A 23,617-nucleotide genomic window follows, 5' to 3' on the forward strand; every position below is an offset into this window, starting at 1 on the left:
CCGGCAAACTAGCGATCATGTACATTACCGCTACCTACCGGACGGGAATGTGGAGCAACAGAAAGGCAGGAAATAACATTTAACTTAACGAAACAAAAACAAAAAAATATAAACATTTCAATTTAAAAACACGCCGGTGCTACATCCTATGTATTAATATTTTTATATTTTAACTATTTGATTAACTGGTTCGGATTTTGTGTTGTTACAACAGCAGTAATCATGTTGGAAGTAAGTTTATTTTCAAATCAAATCAAATTTTATTTTAATAGCTTTTTTCACACATAAAAATGTCACTCAAAGTGAAATAAAAACATCAAAATACTACATGAAAAAAACATCCTAAGCATAAAACATAAAAATTGTGTTTTAATACTTTTGTCGATTTATCTTCTTGCCTTTAGAGCAGGGGTGTCCAAACGTTTTGCAAAAAGGGCCAGATTTGGTGAGGTGAAAATGTGTGGAGGCCGACCATTCAGCTTCAAATTGCTTTAATTTTTCACGGCATTTGTTACCAGTCACCTTGTTGTTTTGCAAGTTTTCTGGTAGTGACGCTTGACACTGACTTCCTTGAAAAAGCCAGTCTCTTAGCGAACTCGACAGACACAATTGTTTAGTATTTCCATGAAAAAAATATGACAATTTCCACTTGTCCTGGAAGCAACGGCCCTTTCTGTCAACTTTCTTTTTCTTCACTACAGTCTCTATTGTAGAAATGGGCTGGAAAGGGCCACACAAAAGGCCATGCAACAAGGTGTTTACTCTGACACCGAACACGACTTTGTGATGGGGTGTTCCGAGAGGCAGAGCGCTCTCGGAGCCTATTTCCGAAAGCACCTGCATGAGAGGGCAACCACGGGTCTGCTGCCATCTGGTTGTCAAATATAAAATAGCTTTTTCTTTTACAAGTTGATTTTGTACTGTGGTCAACACTATTGACGGTCCACTCATTATTAACTCATTCAGTACCAGACTTTTCCAGACCCTTTGCTTTCCCCTTTTGCCATACGACATCAAAATCTTCTTTACCTGTCTTCTCACACTTTTTACCCCATGTGCTGCCTTTTACAGACCATAAACAACTCTCAAAAGGCGAATCCACAATGCATTACTGTACTGGCTCCGGATAACAGCGACCCAATCGTAAGAAGTCCATACATCCATTTCTTAATCGCATATCCTAACTTTGGTGCAAGACAAAATGGTTTTTTTTAAATACTTGTTATAATCCCTCAGAAATTCAACTCACTCTCTACTAAACAACTGTGTTGCACACCTTGCCATGAAGATCACGATCACGAAGATCAGATGCATGCAAGGTGAGGCGTCAGACTGAAAGTGGATGAATGGATGCCACATGGGGCCCCAAAAAATGGAATTCCTTCACTTGAGTAATGTAATGTAAATCATCCAGCAGACGGCGCTCTATTCACTTCTCTATCGCCTTGAAGCTACTCCCCTCTGCCGCCAAAACGTTGTCCATTCAATTGAAACTGAAAATAAGTAACTATACATAAATAAACAAATAAATAGGCTGAAGGAGATACATTTGGAAAAACGGAACACTGAAAAAAATAAAAGCACTGTTACTAAAAAAGAAAAAATGAACAGAAGACTGATATTACAGAAAATGCCTAATATAGAAAATATAACAACAAAATACAACATGACTGCATTTTATTTCCAATGTAATATGTTTAGGTGTGAACACTTGATACTGTATCAAAACATTTTTTTTCTAATGTGCCAAATTTGATTTTTTAATGCCAAAACTTAATAGGGGTGTTCTGACACCGTACTTCCTGGATTTTATATAGATCACTTTTACTGGATCACACGAGTTTGTGTGAGTGGACAGAATGCTGGGTCTGTTAGTGTAGTGTAGTGTAATGTACCAGTGTTCTGGAAAAATGTGATCATAATGATAATCACTTCTCAATTTCCTCACAAATTTGCTTAGTATAAAATCTGTTCGTATTTAGTTAAACACAAAGCTGATATACTTGCAGGAAACTACAGCTTATTATCTTGTATGAATGGCAATGCCAGTTAACATTGTTCTGCTTGTCACTATAGGTTGCTGGCATGAATAGATGAAAGATACAGCACAGTGCAACTTCGAAATACAAATAATCAATTTACAGTTTTTTTGGGATGCATGCTTTTCACATGATACATTTTTTGTCATGTGTTGTGAGCAAAAACAAGTACAAGTGGTAGATGGTGCCTGCGAACACCACAGGCAGCAGTTTGGCAGTGAGCAATACTTAAAAATAAAAAAAAAGAGGCTTGTTTGAAGTTATAGTAAAATTAAACAAAGCAAAAAAAATTGCATGTTGTGTATTTAACCACACAGCAAAACTTTGTATACCAAAATTCCACTAGCTTAATGCTAACACAAATATAAAATCCCATAGACAGGCTAAACCAACAAGCGTTGATTTTGCAGTATAACTCTTCAAACAAAGGTACACAAATGGTACAGCAACGTATGTAGACAGATATTGTAATGATACTCACAGGATGCATTCTTTATCCTCTGCAAAAACGTCTATCACTGCAGCTCACTGAGCAGTTGTGACCATCTCTTTGTGTATATATGTATGTACATATGATCCCATTCCCTGGTGGCCTCATGCTAAAAGGGAGGCACACAATGTATTAAACATGAAACCATGACACACAAACTAGATAAGTCTACACTCTAATTAGGTGATTAGTGTATTTTTTATAAAGTACAATACTGTAGAGTTCTATTTTTCAAAATGTCTAAATTTACATTACTTTACTTACAAGTGTTTTATTATGGGCTAGAAGTGATTAATGGCATTACTATTCATTTCAATGGTGGAAGATGATTTGGGATCCAATTGTTTTGCATTGCGACCATGGTCACAGAATAAAATGAACACAGAAGTCAAGATGGGTATTTGAAATTAATAAGTCATTTTGTGATAAAACAATTGAAACTGTATAATTTCTGTGGCACCCTGGTTAGGAACCACTGGTGTACAATACACTATGTATCACATGGAATGGAAAGAGACTACAGAGAGAAAGGCACACAGCACACACAAGTACAGTTAGTTGATGAATTGGTCCACTTACATTGGCGTAGTGTTTTTGGAGGAATGATCCGTCATTTAGTAGAGATGTCCTGATGTTATGATTGTGATGTAAGGAAGAAGCAATGAGATGAATGACACTATAGCAAAGCTTATATTTCTACCTCACTGAGCCTGTCTGTTGCTTTTTTGTACAATCAACACAAGGATTGGCAATTTATTAATTCCACAGAAATAAAGGCCAGTTTTCTAATATTATTTGTTGATGATTCTTTTAAAATGCATGTTTTTAATTTACATAAAATTTTAAATAGTTCTAAAGTGTCTCTTTTTTCTCTACACTTTCGGTTCTGTTCAGTAGGTCATTGTTGTTTTTAATCATGGAAATAGACGTTTTTCTTCTTTCTTTTTGACTGAGTTTTGTCATTTGAAACACACTCAACTTGACCTACTGGCTGTAAAACACAAAAGAAAATTTTTATTCTGCATTTTCGTTGTTGTTGTTTTTACATTGGAAACATTATTCATAACTCAGCAATTGTACAGGACCCCGTCTTCTTCTCCCGCCAGGTCTCTTTTTGATTTTGTTAATGTTTTGTGATTAATGGCTTCCCAGGGTCATATTTCCTTTTGTAGTATGTTTCCCCAGTTTTGGTTTGTTACTTCAAATCTAATTTTTGGACTTTGTTAATTTATACAATACAATACATTTTTATTGATATAGTGCATTTCATAGCAGCTAGAGCTGTAAACCTCACTATGCTGCAACACCCCCCTTGGCACAGAACGGTCTGCCAAATTCCCAAATAGGAGCAGCAAAGCCTGTGCAAAAATCAAGATACCTTTCCACATGCGGCATTTACGAAAATAGATCCCTAAGCTGTAAATTTCTATGACAGAATATTTGTCAGGCCGTATGACCATGACTGTTGCTCCACACAACATAATTCTTTTTTTAACCGTACAACACTCAGTTTGGTGGCAATTGAGTTTTGAAATCTGCCCATAAACATAATCACAGAATCTCATTGGTGATTACCAATCATTTGTGACCTATGAGCTGGCGGTAACATGTCCCTTTCACTTCCTTATTTTGGATTTGTTGTTCCTCTCATGACAGGCTTACATTGTACAGACAGAACCTAACACTTAAAACAATTACACAATATTCTCATTCTTTTAGAGTATGTATGAAGTACAGTATGTGCTTCACACATTCTATAGGCTACTTAACTCATTCACTGCCATTGACGCATTTATTTGTTGTTGTTATTCAATCTCAGGAAGTTAAGTTCTGAAAATTGGAAGTGGTGTGAAGTGTTCATGGAAGTTAGCTATATATTTTTTTGTAATGGCTGCAAAACCCCAGCATGTAAATGTGAGGCCTATAAAATGTGGACTAGCCCAAAATGACCAGACTCACTAGTCCAGTATAGCTTGTGACCTCCGTGCTGCTGCAGCTGAATGAGGTCTCATTGAAAAAAGTTGAAGAAACCTTAAAGTTAGATGCCATGGGCACACATCTCAATGGATGAAATTCATTGGCCCACTCAATTATACTGAACCTCTTACACACCACTGCAGACAGACCATGTACATATTTGCCTCAAATTATGCTGATTCATTTTGACATGTAATAGTATGCCCAAAAAATAGTGAAGCCTGTACAGCAGTGACATAAAGTCAGAGCCTCAAGGCCCTCTCTGTTGGCACACACACTATCAGAAGCTTGGACCAACAGTTGCAATAAAGTATTTTTATTCATATCCAAGTGTCCTTCTTGATTTCATTGCGTGTCTTGGGTGCGCATGCGGCTTCCAGTTGTTAATTTTTTATGTCCAAACAGATTTTCCCTTCTATGTGTATGGAAAATGTAATCTGCCCAATTACTTCAGAATCATGAGTGCTGGTGTCAAACACACCGTTCAAATGGCTGTTCCATTTTTTTTTTTTTGACCCATCAGATTTTACATTTACTACTCTGCGCCTTCGCACATTTTTCCGTTCTCTGGTTGTTTTATCTAAAAAGTCCGCTATGCTTATCCCTCTTGGTTGAGCTATATGCAAACAAAGGATTGATTTACAGGGGTGGATGATGTTTGACATGTTTATGAAATTCATTTTCAAGGTGCACTTCCCAAGAAAAACTTTATTGGATTAGTCAACCAGCACCGTTGTTGGCTGACTTGTTTCAACCCTGAAAATGTATGAGCGCTATAGCTCGCTTACACAGACGGGCAGGAGCAAAGAAAGGAGGTCTGAGCAGCATCTCTGGTGCATTTCTTTGAAAGATTTTTGAAAGTGCAGTCAAAAACTTTTAATCATTTGCTATTTAATGATTATCACTTCATTTGCTTGTTTTACGATGACGGAAGCGTGCCCAGGGCGTGTACGTAGGACGGACTGGCAAAAATGGGTAAAGTGCCTATCTCTGACTATTGGTATGCATAGACTCCATTATCCTGAACAATTTAACATTCAGAACTTTGTGTGTTGTGGTTGAAATGTGACAATTCCATGTAATATCTTAATAAAAAATAATGGTAATAAGAAAGAGCAAGTTCATGGCGGCAAAATGCCATTATGGCGAAGACTAGACTCACGGCAATTCACACGATGATGTGATTAGTTTCAGCCAGATAGTGTTTCCTTGATTGAATTAGCCTACTTGCTCAGTAGAAATGTGGACGAATATATTGCATTTACTGTAGTGAAATTAAAAGACACATGCGTTTCACAGTGAATGTATCACTTTGAATGTTGGGCTGATGAGGTCTATAGAGCAGGTTTTTTTGCACCCTTAACTGAATGTGTTGCCCATATCAGATGGCAAAGTTGCTAATTTGACTTCACTACTACTACTGCGTTACTTAGTGCAAAGTGTCGCCTTATGAGTTGACTTCTGATCAGTACATTAACTTGAATCACTCCTTAAAGCGGAAGTCAACCCAAACATATCTTTTTAAAGAATATGTTCTATGCAGTCCCACTAGTTGAAACACGGCATTCTGATTAATATTACGTTTGTGGAATATGAGTTAAAGTGGAAGTCAACCCAAACATAGTTTTTTCAAGAATATGTTCTATGCAAGCCTAGTCGTTGAAACACAACATTCTGATTAATATTGCGTTTGTGGAATAAGAGTTAGTGCACTCCTTTTTAGTCATCTCTGGGGGCGGCTATTTTGTCACTTCTGTCGACTCAAAATGACATCACAACTGCTCAGGGCTCGGGTAACGACCAATCACGGCTGACGTGTTTTCTGAAGTTGATTGGTCATTACCTGAGCCCTGAGTAGTTGTGATGTCATTTTCAGTCGACAGAAATGACAAAATGGCCACCAACTGAGATGGCTAAAAACGGGTGGATTTTGCTGCTTAACTCATAGAACATATTTTTGAGAAAATATTTTGTGGTTGATTTCCTTTTTAAGCAGCAAAATCCACCCATTTTTAGCCATCTCAGGGGGCAGCTAATTTTGTCACTTCTGTTGACTGAAAATTAAAACACAGATGCTCAGGGCTCAGATAACAACCAATCATGGCTCAGCTTCAGAAAACAGGTGAGCTGTGATTAGTCGTTACCTGAGTCCTGAGCAACTGTGATGTCATTTTCAATCGACAGAAGTGACAAAATGGCCGCCCCAAGATATGGCTAAAACCGGGTGGATTAACTCTTATTCCACAAATGCAATCAAAATGTCTTGTTTGAAGTAGTGGCCCTGCATAGAACATATTCTGGAAAAAATATGTTTGGGTTGACTTCATCTTCAAATTACGGTTTTAACAGACACCAAAGTCTCCTGAGCCATCGAGACATTTCACAACCGTGCTGCTTTCATTCATTGGCGTTAACACTTTGGATAAAAATGGTCAGTTCCTGTCTCTTACATCCTGAGTCATCTCAGGAATGTCTGACAGGAGCCTGGGGACCAAGGAACCTTCACCCCTCTCCTGCACTCTCGCTCTCCCTACAAAGACCTGTGCAGGTCAATGTCCGTCCATCCGCCCCTCCATCCTCTCATTCATCACTCATTTATCTATCGGCCTGTCACGATGTGACGGTATCCAGTGCGACCGACAGACGTGAGCTGCCGTCCGGTTGAGCCTTCCCTTACGAGGGTCCCTCTCAGAGCTGTCCAAGGGTCCTGTTGGTTCCTGGAGTGCCACGCCAACTCAATCTTAGTAGTGGACAAAGTCAAGAGAGTGGGAGCTGTCCCATCAGTCTCCATTATGGGATACTGTAGTTGCTTCGCTGTCTTGTTCCTGCGGTAGTCCAAGGGAGATGCTGTCTCATACATCATCAGTGAACAAAAGGCCTGGCTGACGGGGATGGGGTAGGAGGTGGATCCTTCCTGCCCCAGACACACAGACCCACCCACACTCTCAAACACTTTAAGGTTCTTATGGGGAGCAACACTTGTCAGACAGAAATTAATTTTATGATTATCTTCAAGGTATGAATTGATTATTTATTGGCAGGAAGTCATTTTCTGTATTTTATGCGGAATTATATATGGTAAAAAGAAATGCCATAACGCAATTGTCAGTACTAGCATGTGTTTTTAACTTCACCTTCGTCACTGCTTGTTTTGAATCTGATGAGGACATTAGCATTGTAATGGGCAGCTGTGTTGACATAACAGTAACTCCAATCAGCCCTCCCCCATCCTCTACTGACTGACTTTATTAAGGTGTTAAACGCAACATGTTGTAATTGGCAGTAAACTGAACATTATTTTGATTAAAGTGATGATGTCTTCAAATCAATTGTGTGACGTCTCTCTGCATCATTTGCACAGTTGTTATTGTTTACTACTAACGCATTAATGTCAATGTAAGTCACTTTACATTGCTTAATGACTCTGTATTTATGTGTTTATGCCCTAAATGGATATTTTTGTTATAGCAGCTTGTTTGCAGTAATACAATAGTGGCTCAAACTACCAGAGAAAATTTCCTTGTGTGTTTTTAACATACTTGGCCAGTAAAAATGATTGATTATAATATGCCCATAGGTAATAATGCCATAAATTACACTACTTTCAGTTGCAAAAATTCACAGTTGAAAATATAAAGTGCATTCACCAACAATGGAAGGCTTAAGTGTATAATTGATTTTGTTTAAGTAACAAAAAATGCACAATTCCCCTGGTGTGGAGAAAAAATAATTTTGAAGAAAGCAAATAATGGAATATTCTTAAAGGGGAAGTCAGCCCCCCAAAATCTTTGCAATAACATGTTCTATGAGCCTTCACTAGTCTAAATTACGCATTCTGTTTGTGGAACATGGGTTAAGCAGCAAAATCCCCCCGTTTTTAGCCATCTCAGGGGGCGGCCATTTTGTCACTTGCTGTCACCCGAAAATGACATCACAGTTGCTCAGAACCCAAGTAACAACCAATCACGGCTCACCTGTTTTCTGAAGCTGAGCCATGATTGGTTGTTATCAGAAATGGTAAATTCAGGTCCAGAAAGTAAAAACCATGCCAGAGTTTGTCTTGAGCCACAGGTGCGTCTAATCAACTGAGCTTGTTTAGAAATGTTTACATATTTATGAAAAAAGAAAAAATTGAAATATCCTATGGTCATCAGTATTCAGACCCTGTGCTCGGTACTGAGTAGAAGCACTCTTTTGCTAGTATAGCCATGGGTCTTCTTGGAAATGATGCAACAAGTTTTTCACACCTGGATTTGGGAATTCTCTGCCATTCTTACTTGCAGATCCTCTCCAGTTCTGTCAGGTTGGATAGTGAATGTGATGGACAGCAAAGGGTCTGAATATTTATGACCATATGATATTTCAGCTTTTCTTTTTTCATAAATTTGCAAAAATTTCTATATTTCTGTTTTTTTCTTTCTGCCAAGATGGAGTGCTGGGTGTATAAATAAATAAATAAATAAATAAATAAATAAAAGAAATAATTTTAAAAAAAAGAAGTCCGACCCACGGATGACCCACGGCCTTCTATGTATTAGAACTTCCATAATTTAGTGCCAGTAGCACTTAGAAATATTCTGACAGTTGAGGAGAAAAAATTCAAAGTGTTCCCTTCAAAAAGAGACCAAAACTATGCCGATACTCCAAATGGTTCAAGTACAGCATCAAATTTACTTTGGTGCACCTTTCGTTCAGGTAAAACTGCCAGATGGAATGGCAAAGGGTTAATGAGAAAGGAAATGAACTTTTTTGATTTTGGCAAACGGCTGTAATGACACAGAAAGTGAAAAATTTCAAGGGGTCTGAATACTTTCCGTACCCACTGTATATGTGTGCTCTGCGATTGGCTGACACCCAGTTCAGAGTGTACCCTGCCTACAGCCCACAGACAGTTGAGCAGCACGCCTGCAACCCTTGTGAGTATAGTGGATGGATGGATGGACTTTTGAGTCCCTGAAAATTGAGGTACTAAATGCCAAAAATAGCAGTAATTCTTTCTACGGTAAATGTTTTATTTTTGGAAATCCTCTTAAAGCTGATCACCTTTTCAATGTTTTATTTCAAATTCAATGTTGATTGGTATAATGATAAAATCAATAAACAACGGCTTGTGGACCTACTGTAACTGTTGTTGTACAAACACTCTCAAGTGCATCTGAGACGCTGGAGGCGGTCAGTTTGCTCAAAGTTAATAGTGTCTATCAAAGCAGCAACAGTGACAAACGAGCTGGTTGCGCACCAGTGTTTTATATTTACTGCTACACTCCTCAGTAGTGATGATACGGCTGCAGTTGACTTAATCATGAACCTTGGATGAGATTTTTTTTACACTTCATTTACTCTCAGAAAGTGCTTGACTCATCCATCCGTCTATTATTTTTTTTATACCACTATAGTGCTTAGTGCTAAAGCCTATCCCAGATGACTTTGGGCACCCTGGATGGTGGTTGTAAGGCAAGCGCGGGGCACCATTCAGACTTACATTCACACGTGTATGAGCAATTATTTAATTATCGCACGAAATCATGTTTTGGGGGTGTAGGAGGAAACTGGAGTATCTACAGAAAACCCACACAAGCTCAGGGAGAAAATGTTAACTCCACAGTCACCACATGCTCCACTGTGCTTTCCAGGCTTGAATCACAAAACAAAATCATTCATGATGATCAATATATGAGAACATTTGCTTTAGTCTTGCAGTCAGTAGAGTGCTAGACATACAGTATCATAAAGCAACAAACATCTTGCATGATATAGCATCCATTCCATGAACACTACTCAGTAATTAAAATACCGAATACTGTCTAGAATGTAACACTGATATGTTGTTAAAATGGGGTGTCACTTGGATTCGACCCTGATTGGTGTCTATTTGAAATTGAAAACACAACCTTACGTTATGATTCAAATTGACTGGTTAGAGTCGAGACAATTTTCTTCAGCATTATTTTACTCTTCGCTTGTAAGATGGAATCAAACTTCCCTAAAGTAGGCAAAACTGTCACATGATGGTGTTTTAGGGGGGAAAATGCCTCAGAACTTGCTTTCCACTTGAGTTTTCTATTTCATATTGTTTAGAACAGATTGGCCAGTAGTTGTTCTTCGTACGATGTCACGTGGTCACATGGGCTACATGGCCAATTGGGTGTCTGACCTGACTTTATAATTGGAATGATGGGCAGTTTTGACATGAAGATAATGAAAGAACATACATTATGCCCTAACTGTTTTGTATGTGCTGTCTGAAATGTATTCAATAAAATAAGTGTTTTGAAAGGATGTTTTGATAATATTTGTATCATGTCTCAAAACAATCAGATAAATTCAAATTCTGAAATAATATAACCTCCTAAGGTTTGACAGCTTTCGAGAATTACGCTTTGCCCCCATCAAATAAAGATTTATTATTATTACAATAGTGTCATTATTACTGCTGTCAACACTCCATTTTGTGACTGTAACACACTATTGGGTGTTGAATATTTAACAGTTCAGTAAATATAGACACTTGGCCAGTGGATAAATTCACACCTCAGGTGTTGAATTAACATCATATTTGCCTTGACTGTTCATGATTGCATCATTACTATTATTATTATTATTATTCAAATGTGTGTTTGATGTGATGTAGTTAAATAATACTTTTATAATATGAGTACTCGGGAGAGGTGGGTAACCCGCGTAATGTTAAGAAGTCATCCTCCACGAAATGTGCCCAAACACAGCACAATTCTGGTTCTGAAATGCTTCGGAATTTCTCCCCAAATAAATTAATGCCATTTTTTAAAGCCAAGTTTTTGCTTTGCTAAGCCAAGTTTTATCTTTGCTCAAAACGCAGCTGCAATGTCTCTCAGACATGTTCCCTGAGTTGAGTGGTTAGGTACTGTACGTCATAAGGACACCTATAGTAAATCCGATTGGCTTGTCATTTTTACATACAATTGATTATCTGCATAGATGTCAAATTATGACAAACCAGTTCACGCACCCCTTTTGACCTATACTATGCATTAAACAGTGGAAAATGACATGCGACCTTTTAAAAAAAATACATCAACGGTTATAGTAGACAAATTGTTCTGAAATGGGACAAACCAAGCCTACAAAATATAACAGTGGTTAGAATGGGTTAAGGCCACCAGCTTACTGGGAAGGGCAATGCACCCCATGTTACCACTAGTGTTGTTCCGCTGCCATTTTTTGGTTTGTTTTGAGTACTGTATTAGTGACCCATCACAACAACTTCCGCTCCTAAATCCACGTTCAAAACCAAAAACAAGCAGTAGAAAAAACCAACAAGTTCAACTCCAAAATCCAAAATTGAGCAGGGTTTGTTGTTACGGTCCATTCCCCTTCTTCATGCTCGCTGCCGCTGCCGCCGCAAACTCTTGGTGCTTGTTCACATGTTTCGTTCTCAAATGTTTTATCAGATTTGACGTATTGAACCTGGCCACTTTAGTTCCACCTCTTGCAACTTTCGCACTGCTAATTTTGCACTTAGCTGTTGTACTTGCGGGAGTTTCTGTGTTGAAGTAGTTACCGATACCAGTGTTTTAATGTGGTATCGGGATACTTCCCGATACCAGTATCGGTATCGTAACAACACCAGTTACCACCGATGAAAATCACATTTCTAAACTGTGTTATTTTTACTGCTGTCAAGTGATTAAAAATTTTTAACTAATTAATTGTAAAATTTTCCATAATTGATTGCGATTAATCATATTTTTCAACTACGATTTTTTTTACCAACCTTGGAAGCGATATTTACTTGAGTAAAATCTTGGAGTGAATGTGGAAAAAAAAATAAAAGGATACCTCGATTCAAAGACTGTTCTAATAGCTTTCTTTGATCCTTGAATTCTTGAATTCGATTCTTTTCCTGTAAAATACAACAGTTGAACAATACACCAAAGACATACAACTAATATGGTATTTGAATTTGGCGGTGCAAAGTGTGCAAATTATTTTGGATTTCTCCGATAAGCCGTCAAGCAACTTTTTAAAGTAAGTAAAACTGTGTAAAAGTCCGTCTCTCCTCAGTGACTCTCCTCGCAGTTTGGCTGCACAGTGAGCAGAGGTCTGCTGCTACAGGAAGTAAATAAAACAGAGTTAATTTTTTTTAGTGCGTTATGAAATTCAAATTAATCTTGATGGTTAATGCTTGATTGCTAATTATTTTAGGTCAACGTTATGATTATGAACTTTTCATGAGAAAGTGTAGGACCAATGTACATATGAAGAAAAGGACACGCAAAATGCAGCTAATGCAGCTTGAACAGGATATACAGTGCATTTGATCATCTCTTAGGGTTTGTCCACTCTGTGATTAACCCTCAAAACCCTGTTTTCTGGATACTCAAAGCAACTTTTGATGGAATGAACAAACATTAGCATTGGCTCTGTTCTTGCTGTTTCCCATTTAGTTATGCAGGCATTTTCCCTGCAAACTCATAAAAATGCCTTCTTGGCTCAGGCTGTGAGCGTTCGTTGACAGACAAAAGAGTGGACTTCATTCTTTGCTGACGGCCACAGGGGTCAACATGTAAAAGGCTCCCATATTCTCGACAGTGGAAGACAAAATAATGCCAACTCTGATTTCAGAAGACAAGATGCGTATTGATTGAACACAAAAGCCATCTTGACTGGGTGCATGAAGTGATCCATAAGCAGATGCTATCTGCAGTTTGATTGTCTCAATATGCTAATTCTGGAGACGGGAATGTTTGTTTGTGTACGCGCGTGCATGTGTGTGTGTGTGTGTGTGTGTGTGCGTGCATATCAGCAAAATGTGAAATGAAAACATCAGTTCCCACTTGAGACTGTGCACGTATAGACAGTACATCGATTATGTACAACAAACATGACTGTGTAGTGTGTGCCTTACTATTCTTCTCTCATATTGTATAGAATATACACACATATATTCTCTCCATAACAATAAAGTCTTGGCTGCAGCTCTGAGAAAGGCATTGCAGACCTCACTTGACTTCTTCGCAATGCTAGTCATGCACATTTTAAACAGCTGGGGAATAATGTTGCCTTTATGTCCACCGACCAAAAGAAAATATAAACAACATCGAAGTTACTAATTAAAGTGGAAGTCAATCCAAACATTGTTTTTTCAAGAATATGTTCTATGCAAGCCCACTAGTTGAAACAAGGCATTTTGATAAATATCGCGTTTGTGGAATAAGAGTCAATCCATTCTTTTTTAGCCATCACTGGGGGGCGGCCATTTTGTCACTTCAGTCGACTGAAAATGACATCACAACTACGCAGGGCTCAGGTAATGACCAATCACGGCTCAGCTTTAGAAAACAGGCGAGTTGTGATTGGTCGTTAGCTGAGCCCTGGGTAGTTGTGATGTGATTTTCAGTTGACAGAAATGACAAAATGGCCGCCCCCTGAGATGGCTAAAAAGGGGTGGATTTTGCTGCTTAACTCTTACTCCACAAACGCAATATTCATCAGAATGCCGTGTTTCAACTAGTAGGCCTTCTGGGAACATATTCTTGAAAAAAATATGTTTGGGTTGATTTCCACTTTAAGTTGTCATAAAAACTTATTATTGTTGATGTAACTACAGTTTCAATATGTTGTGCATTTTGTGTGTTTCACGTTTTTCTTTTTTTTTTCAACGTTTTTTTTTTTCCGAAGGATGATCCTTCGATTGTTTGATTTATTGTGTGTGCATGATCTGAGGATGTTCTAAATTTGTCCGCAGAATCGGCACACATTTAAATACCAAGATATTGATGTATCACACATTTTGCACAAATTGGTGCATATGCATCATTAGTGAATGAGGCCAACGTGTGCATTAGAAGTATAAATTTACCAAATAACAAACTTGAATGAAGCTAAGATCTCAAGGTTTGTGTTACATTTTAATCATTTGCGTTTTTTGGCATAGAAAATAAATACAAAGAGTCAATAAGCTATTGCATTTGCATATTTTATTTGCACTTTTGACCATAAATGTGTGTAACTATGTCACATTTTCTGCTTCCAAAAGTTTGGCTCACTGCATTGCAAATATACTGCAGCTACTGTATGTACTGTATTACATAAGTGGCTTTTTTTTGTTTTGTTTTGTTTTGTTTTGTTTTGTTTTGCTAGGAGTCAGTGAGGGATGCCATTATTCCATCACTTTAATACTTGAGCAAAAACTGGACATTCAATAGATGGGTCTTCTGTCTTATGCACTCTGTATTTACATACTGTTTGGTGAAACGCAGTTAGGCAGCCTTCAGGGAAACGTGTGGGAGTGCTGTACGTACAAATAACGTGCATGTATGTGTGTATGTGTGCGTATGTATTAAAATGCATATGTATTATATTATACATCATTAGCATCAGGCTGGAACCTCAAATCACAATTTCTTAAACGTTTTAGTTTTCAAAAATCCTATGCTATTGTTCAGTCCACATGTGGGTGCTATTTTTTTTTTTTTTTTAATTGAAGCTGTACTTGTATGTACAGGTACTGTTACTTTAGAATGACTACAGTAATGCCATTGTAATTGGAATCACGCATGAGCAGCAAAATGCACTCATTTTTAGCCATCTCCGGGGCGGCCATTTTGTCTTGTCGGCTGAAAATGACATCACAACTGCTCACAACGACCAATCACGGCTGACCTGTTTTCTGAATCTGAGCCGTGATTGGTCATTGTGAGCAGTTGTGATGTAATTTTCAACAGAAGACAAAATGGCCGCCCCCTGAGATGGCTAAAAACAAGTGGCTTAACACTATTCCACAAACGCAATATTTATCAGAATACCCTGTTTCAACTAGTGGGCTTGCATAGAAAATATTCTTGAAAAAAAAATGTTTGCGTTGGCTTCCCTTTTAAGGCAGCTGAAGCATAGTTACCTTTTTAGTAGAGAGGCATCTGGTCCCTTACCACTTCTAAATTCCATTTTTTTTTCTTTTATAAAAGGTCACAATGCAACTGGAGTGAAAATGAATGACAAAGTGAGCAGCCAGCAGAATGACTTCAGACATGATCAGGCGAGCGCCAACATGAGCAACAACTTCAGACATTATCAGCCGAGCGCCAACATGAGCAACGACTTTAGACATGATCAGGCGAGTGCCAACATGAGCAACGACTTCAGACATGACCAGCCGAGCGCCAACATGAGCAACGACTTCAGACATGACCAGCCGAGCGCCAATATGAGCAACGACTTCAGACATGACAAGCGGAGCACCAACATGAGCAACGACTTCAGACATGACAAGCGGAGCGCCAACATGAGCCAGGATGACTTTAGACATGACAAGCGGAGCACCAACATGAGCCAGGACGACTTCAGACATGACAAGCGGAGCGCCAACATGAGCCAGGACAACCTCAGACATGACAAGCGGAGCGCCAACATGAGCCAGGACAACCTCAGACATGACAAGCGGAGCGCCAACATGAGCCAGGACAACTTCAGAAATGATAAGCAGAGCGCCAACATGAGCCAGGACGACCTCAGACAAGAGAAGCGGAGCACCAACATGACAGGAAGACCTTTGAAAACTGTATAGTTTCATCTTGTTTGAAATAAAAATTATGAAATTCATCACATTGTGATTTAACTTTATTGACTTGTTACACATGTTCATCAAACTTAAATACTGTGGAAAAACATAAATAACTGAACAAAGTTCCTCTCGAGTACTTAAATGGTACAGTTCTGAATCAGTAGAACTTCTTCACTGTCCCAGAAATTCAGATTAACAATCTACGGTGTCATCAACCAATAGGCAAATAGCTCAACCCAAGACGCACTTTGGACCCCCGCCTCCTCATTTGAATAACATTTCTTTCTGCGCTGCAGGACGGAAAAGTAGGAATAAAAGTGAAAATTAAAAAAATGTTTTTAAATGTGGAAATAAGAACAAATATACAATGCAAAATAAAAGTGATACAAAGATTAAAAAATGGTAACATAAGGAAATAAAAGATATAAACACAGTTAAATTTGTTTGTTCACTTTTTATTTTGGCAGTTTTGGTCTTCCATACACTCAGACAGTACTGTATATAAATATTGTTTGAAATAAAAAGAAAAACATTATCTTTTTCCCTTTTATTTGTGTTTTTCTGTATTTTAAGAAGTCGTTCCGAATTACAAGTATTTTGGCGGAGTTACGTCACCAGCCAATCATGTGATTTCTACAGGACAGTGCACAGTGCATTATCTACTAATTTATACAATATACTTGTGCATTAAATATCACTTTTTTCTGGGCTTATACCTCCAGTTAACCGTTAATAGAAAAAGCCTAAATTCTGGAATTATTCATTGATCTCTCTTTTCAAGCGAAGAAAACAAGAGACCGGAAGTATCTATGTAAAGCGGAAGGCATGAGTTCAATGGCCTTTCTGGCCTTCCTCTTTTCAAATATCCGTCGTCCTCATCATTTGTGGGAAATGTAGTCCCATTGCTTATATGAAAACCGTTTAATCATGTTTAAGCCCCATTCATTCAGATCCTGAGGCTGAAATGTTAAACGCTTTTCTTGTACGACAAAAAGTGTCAAATGCTTTAATACTAGTGAATATTTTATTCCTATCGCATAAATCCAGTATTTGTATTGAAACTCAACGTTCTATGGTGCTTTGCGTTTGGTGCGCAGGCTCCGTGTGAGCAGGCAGCTGGGCATGAGAAGCTTGGAAAATGACCGAAGGAAGGAAAATATTTGGCGATGAAATTTGGCATTACCACCACAAAAGCCACATTTCTCACCCAACCTGTGTTATTTTATCTTTAGATAACGTGAACCAACAGACTCTGGGTAACGTTTCTTGACATTAGGTAGTTTGCGAGGCGTTTAGCATTTGCGACGGAAAAGGTGCACCTTTAACCGTTATTTCCCACCCCCCCATCGACAAGAATGTCGCGAAACAACAAAAATCCTCTCATCCAGAAAATAGCAAAGCAAGCGTGTATGACCTTTAAAGGTTTAAAGTGTTCGGCCAACGGAGATAGTAAAGTCTTTGCAGAAAAACAGGCCAAACTCATCGCCTTGGTGACCGCGCTTAGGGCTTCGGATCTCAAGATCGCTCCCGGGAAAAACAAACCGACCTCCGGTACGTCGGAGCCGGAGCCCCCGCCGGTCACCTACATGCACATCTGTGAGACGGACGTGTTTAGCATGGGGATATTCCTGCTCAGAACCGGAGCCTCCATACCTCTTCACGACCATCCGGGCATGAACGGGATGCTGAAGGTCTTTAAATGCTTCTATATGTATCTTTTATATGTTTTGTTGTTGTTGGCAATGTTCTGTAGTGTTTCATCTGTAGAACTAACAAATCACTGGCATACAACTTCGGTACAAGCTATTCAATTAACTTTACAACATGTACAATATTTAAGTTGTGTAACCCCTTGCTGAGGGAGTTTCCAATACGTAATCACTAATTAAATTCTGGTTATGTTTTTACCTTGAGGAACAACAACGATAACTCCACACGCATCAGCTACTTAAAGGGACACTTGGGTGCACATTGGCACTTATATAATAGGTTTGCATGTAAAAATGACATCAGTACTAAAGTGCGCCCCCCAAAAGACTGTCTTGATTTAAGGACTTTTTTTGTGATTAGATTTATGACAAATTGCCCCGCCCCCTTTTGGGGCACGGCTTATGTTATGTTTTCGGTCTCAGCTGTCCACGTCACGGGAGGGAGCCAAGCGTGGTAATATTGCTCGCTTTGTCAGTTCTGTTGTCTAAAACGGCGACCGATCGCCACCAAAATGCAAATGCACATTACTACTCTTGTCCACTTCGACCTGTGAAAGTATAAAAGTGTTCTGCACAATAGTTTGGATTTATTGACAAAACGTGATCTCATCATGATCACCTCCACAAAATCAAAAATACCGTGGTTATTGCTCCTCCACTTTCACATGCTGAAGCGGGCAAGGGCATGAATGCGCACACGAACTCCGACTGGTCAACTCTCGGGAGGCAGACGGCGACTGGCAGTGGGCAAGCAATCAGGCAAGCATGGATGTTTATTCCCACCCCCCTTCTCTCCCCGGCTAACAGTAGAATAACGGTATAGCTAATAGCAACAACTATTGTTAAAACGAAAGGCGTTAGCACAACAACATTAGCTCCTTACAGTCCGTGGAGCATGTGGAGGTGGTCGTGTCGCGGGGTTACCTCCCAAGCAATCGCGTGCGTTGTCCGACACCGCTTGCAGCCGCGAGAGTGAAGCGGCGTCAGAGTGATGTAAGACCTCATTGAACACCAGGAGTGTCTTGAATGTGCGCATCCGACTCCACAACCGAGTGTGGCCGCATTGGAACGCACCATTTCGGCTGTTACGTACCATCGGACGGCGTGTTGTCGGTCGAAAAACTGGGGGCATTCCTCATCCAAATAAATGTGCATGTCCACTCATTCCCACTTCAGTCTCTGTAAATATCCTGACAGGTGTTAAATGCCTCGCACGTCCTAACTGTGATCAGCAAAGAAGCAGTGTTTTTTTTGTTTGTTTGTTTTTTCAAGCAAAGAAGCAGTGTGCGCTCGTCCCAGCATAAATCTAGCTCTGCTCAATTCCACATTACCTCATTCTTATATAAAAATCAGCTACGGAGAGGTTAATCCTTTTGATATGTTGAAGTGGTCATTAGTAAGGATATCCACATAAATTTTGGTGCCAACTGATCACCGTTTTTGGACGTTCTAAGGAATGAAAGTACAATGATTTCCAATGGAGAATTTGGAATCGGTTCCTCCAGTGACTTTGACCGAACAAGGATAGAACGGTAGGGGGCGCGGCCATTCTCCTCATTAACAAGAAGCGTTATTCATGGAGTCACTTATTTCCTAATTTCTCCCAAATTTATAGATAAAATAGAAAATGACAACTCTTTTCATTTTCCTGATCAAAAAATATATAAAAGGAACTTGTTAGTGAAAACATGGCCATCCCGGCCCTAACATGACACTGGCAATGATGACAATATATATTTTAACGTTTATCCCGACTCTTGATAAGAAGCTACTTGAGCTGAAAAGCGAAAGCTCCTGAATGAAATACACAGACAAATTTACTGTGAACGAAATGCCCATTTGGGAAAGTCCAATTAAAAGGATTTTCCCAACATATTTTCTGTTTAAAAAAAAAAGAAATCTCCAAATTTTATGTTTTTTTAAAAAAAATGTTTTTTCTGTTTGTTTGTTTTTTTCATTTTCAAAAATTGTTTCTTACACGAGTTAATATATGATCGGGCTATCACATTACATGGCCTGTCAATATAATTTTCACTCATGCAATTATTGTCAATTAACTGCTTATGTCATAGTATTGTGCAACATCTCCACCATTCTGCTATGATATTGTTCAATTTTCCCACTGTGTCCTTCTTTTTCAGTTTTTTACATAGCAGACTGCTGTTATGCAGCTTGACGTGGCACAAACATAAAGGAAACAATGAATTTGAAATTTCTCATTATGCTGCGGTAGTGTCTGAAAATTGTCTGAAGATGTCTGAAAATTAGGATTTTACTTTCGTGGCAAAATAATGTCTACTGCAGGGGAGTACCTTTTCAAAAATAGCTCACCGGTGATGGGACATTCGAGTTTCCCCAATAATGTTGTAGAAGTGATCATTTAAACATGTAAATACTTCAAGAGATTTACTGTGTAGAAATAAAGTGTTGGATCTTGTCAGCCCGCGGTGGGATGTACAGCTAGCGTGAACACATCACTAAACTCCCTTCGTCGATAACAAAATGTGCACTTTACCATTTGCACTGCACTGTCTGTCAAGCAACCAAAGTCTGCGCACCTTCTGTTGTTAAAATAGACACACACTCTGCCACATTTGTTTTTACCAGAGGAAGCTGTGCAGTCTCCACGATAGACAGAGTGGGTCTGTGGATGGATGGCTGAGTCTGGTGTATTTGTGAGTGGTTGGGGTTTCGTTAAAAATTAGACCAGATTTCACGTTGAGATGTTATCCTGGCTTTCAGCTCAACCATCTCGCTGTCAAAAGACCGTATGATGGCTAGCAACAGGCTTGGAAGTGGTATTTAAAAAAAAAAAAAATCGGCATCACGATAATGTCTCGTGCAATTTGCATGTCGCAAAGACGTGCGTTAAATTAATACTTTCGTATGGAATTGTAAGCTTGTATCTGACTTTGACCAATGCACTCAGAGGCCTTGGCCACCCCTGGCCACCCTGTAGCTCCGCCCCTGGCTTCATGTAACCCCGGTTAGTAAATACGCACAGTGGATAGCAGTCTGTTTTCTTTTTTTTTTTTTTTTTTTGTCAAACATAAACCTTTTCTTTTATGTTGAGGTAATGTTTAAAAAGTGTGTTAAAGGTGTTTCAATGTTATTACAGTGCTTGGGAGGGTTCTTACAGCTTACAGCTTACAAAAGTTTTATTCCATTTGCATTGTATTTTTTTATGCTTGCATTTTTTTAATGTTAAAGTGGTGTTAAAATTTATTTCAAGCGTGTGGGAGAGATATTAAAACTTAAATGATATAATTTTTTTTTTTAAATTCGGGAATGTATAAATGGGGATCGCTATTTGCATTTATTGCGGTAGGATGGATATTTCAAAGTCATTATTTTCTCTTTTTTTAGGTCCTCTATGGCAAGGTGAGCGTCAGTTGCTTCGACAAGCTAGAAAGTGGCCAGACAGTCAGTGCTGCCCCTCCTCGGTTTGAAACTCCCGTGGCTCCGTTCCAAAATGCTTCTCTGCGACGCTCCTTGCTCCGCTCGGTGGCTGAGTACTCCGAGAACAGTGGACCGTGCCTCCTGACTCCTCTACGGGATAATCTCCACCAGATTGATGCTATAGATGGACCTGCTGCTTTCCTGGATATCCTGGCGCCACCATACGATCCAGATGACGGGCGGGACTGTCACTATTACAAAGTTCTAAAAACTGTGGCAGACCCAGATATAGCTGTGATGGATAACCAGGAGCTGCAGGAAGAGGAGAAGGGGAAAGAGAAGGAGATGTGGCTTTTAGAAATCCCTCAGCCAGAAGACTTCTGGTGTGGAGGAGAGCCATACCCAGGTCCTGTAGTTTCTGTGTGAAACAAACATTCGGGTCATCGTTACCTGAAGTGCTTTGCTTAAAAGCTACAACACCCCCCCCCCTCCAAAAAAAAAAATCAAATGGGTGTTAGTAACCTACTCTTCGCAGCAAAAATTCATCGTAACTTGCTGAAGTATAACAACCGATTGTAAATGTTCTTGACAAAAATACTTCACATCCTAAATACGGAGTTTCTGCTTTGGACCATGTTGTCTTGTACACATATGAATGTAATCTAGAACTCGAAATTTCTCAGAGAGATATTGTGAATGCTGAGGGGTTGTATCTCCACGTTAAAATCCCTTTGACTGAATGACGGAGTAAACTACCACTTACATACATTAGAGCACATTAGTTGAGTTTCCATCACAGAAGAATAAGATGAAAAAGTTTTTTTTTCCTTTAGCTCGAATGCTTTATTCTCAATGTTGAAACGCTAAACTTTTAGGGCCATGCTGAAAAAAAAAAGAAAACAACTTATGTTAAAAAAAGCGGGAGGTTGACAATATTGAGGTACAAATTTAAAAAGTAGTTACAATGCATAATCACTATTTCATATCCTCTTTTCTTCTCTAACCTTTTTTGTTAAGATAATTGTAGATAATGTCAACAGTATACACAGAAAGATACTTAGCAAATGCTTTTCACATTTCCTGATGAATTTTTTTGGTGTGTCACGAATAGAGCTAAAGATGATTAACATAATGCTGTTAATGGGTAGCGTTGGTACAAACATCAGACCATCATCAGTGCCCTTTTTTGCTCACAGAATTCGAAATTATGATCAACAAGTAATCTCAAAACAGATTTTTCTTGGGTTTTTTTCCCATTGCAAGTTACACGTTAGCAAAATGTTGGGAACACTTTCATGAAAGAAATAAAACCCTCAAAAGGTCATATGGGTCTTCCAAAATGCAAATTGACAATCCGCAAAGATACCCAGTTTTAAAAACAAAAAAAAAATTATGCAAAGCTCCCCAGACGAACCCAAACTAAAGGTTTTTTTTCAAATCAGACATTTGTGGATTAAAGCAGACAAAAAAAAACCTACTAACTGTAAAGATGGTTAGGCTCATATTTTCTGGGTCTTTGCTGCATCTGGTGCGTGGTGATGTCTTGAATCTGCCGTGGTAAATTCTCGAGATTATCGAGGCAGTATGGAGTGAAATGTGCTATCCTGAGTTAGACAGGTCATGAATCATACCAACATGATGAAGACCCAAATCACAAAGTTAGCAGCATATAACAGAAACATATTGTCTGAAGGAGGCACCCTTCAAACCTGAGACAGCTGGAGCAGTTTTCTCACAAGCAGTGAAAAAAAAAAACCTGTCGAAAGAAGCAGAAGTCTAACAGAGAGTTGCCGAAGTATTAGGATAGCGGTGATTGCTTCAAAGGGTTGTACAATACAATATTAGCTATACTGTATTGTCATTTTTTTCACGGCCGTTTTCTTTATGAAAATCATTAAGTGCAATGCCTGATTTTTGGTTTTGATGTCTGTATTTAATGATTTACAATTGTGTGTTTTTTTTGTTTGACAGATCTGCACCAAAAATTTGCCTGCATGAATATGTGTCACTTCGAAAACTTTTTACATGGAAGTGAACAGAAACATACAGTGAAAAACTATTTGCCCCTCCCTGCTTTCTTTGTTCTTGTTTGTGTATTATTTCACTTAAATGTTTCAGATCTTCAAAGTAATTTTAATATTTCACAAAGACAACCCAAATAAATGCAATTTAAATACATTTTCTGTTTGATGGTTTTATTTGTTAAAGGGGAAAAGTTGAAACCTATCTGGTCCTCTGTGAAGTAAAGTAATTGCCTCCCGAAGGCTGAAACTAATAACCTACACACAGAATTGTTTTAGCTCTTTCGTGTTTTGTTTTCTTTAGCAAGGACTGCCATTTAAAGTCATACGACAGCACCCATTGGATTTAGGTCCAGACTTAGACTTGGCTACTTCAAAACCGTGTGTTTGTTTTTTTCAGAAAGGATAAGCAATTCAGCGAATGGATCAATGGTTGGAAA

At 38.7% G+C, this 23,617-nt stretch overlaps 1 protein-coding gene across 1 annotated transcript; it reads left to right on the plus strand.

Annotated features, from left to right (window-relative positions):
• Positions 1 to 16,923: 16,923 nt before the first annotated feature.
• Positions 16,924 to 23,334, plus strand: adoa (2-aminoethanethiol (cysteamine) dioxygenase a). The gene is made up of 2 exons (XM_086017555.1): positions 16,924 to 17,739; positions 21,124 to 23,334. The coding sequence occupies exons 1-2, from the start codon at positions 17,404 to 17,406 to the stop codon at positions 21,580 to 21,582; spliced, it is 795 nt and encodes a 264-aa protein (XP_085873681.1). The 5' UTR covers positions 16,924 to 17,403; the 3' UTR covers positions 21,583 to 23,334.
• Positions 23,335 to 23,617: the final 283 nt, after the last annotated feature.

The sequence above is a fragment of the Filicampus tigris genome, chromosome 19, assembly GCF_054856515.1.
Source record: "Filicampus tigris isolate MCC_2025a chromosome 19, RoL_Ftig_1.0, whole genome shotgun sequence".
In the NCBI taxonomy this organism is placed as follows: domain Eukaryota; kingdom Metazoa; phylum Chordata; class Actinopteri; order Syngnathiformes; family Syngnathidae; genus Filicampus; species Filicampus tigris.

Bases quoted from the DNA above. Each gene is read 5' to 3' on its own strand.
- adoa (XM_086017555.1), top strand. From the start codon at position 17,404: ATGTCGCGAAACAACAAAAATCCTCTCATCCAGAAAATAGCAAAGCAA. The intron at 17,740-21,123 runs GTCTTTAAATGC...CTCTTTTTTTAG, and splicing joins GCATGAACGGGATGCTGAAG to GTCCTCTATGGCAAGGTGAG.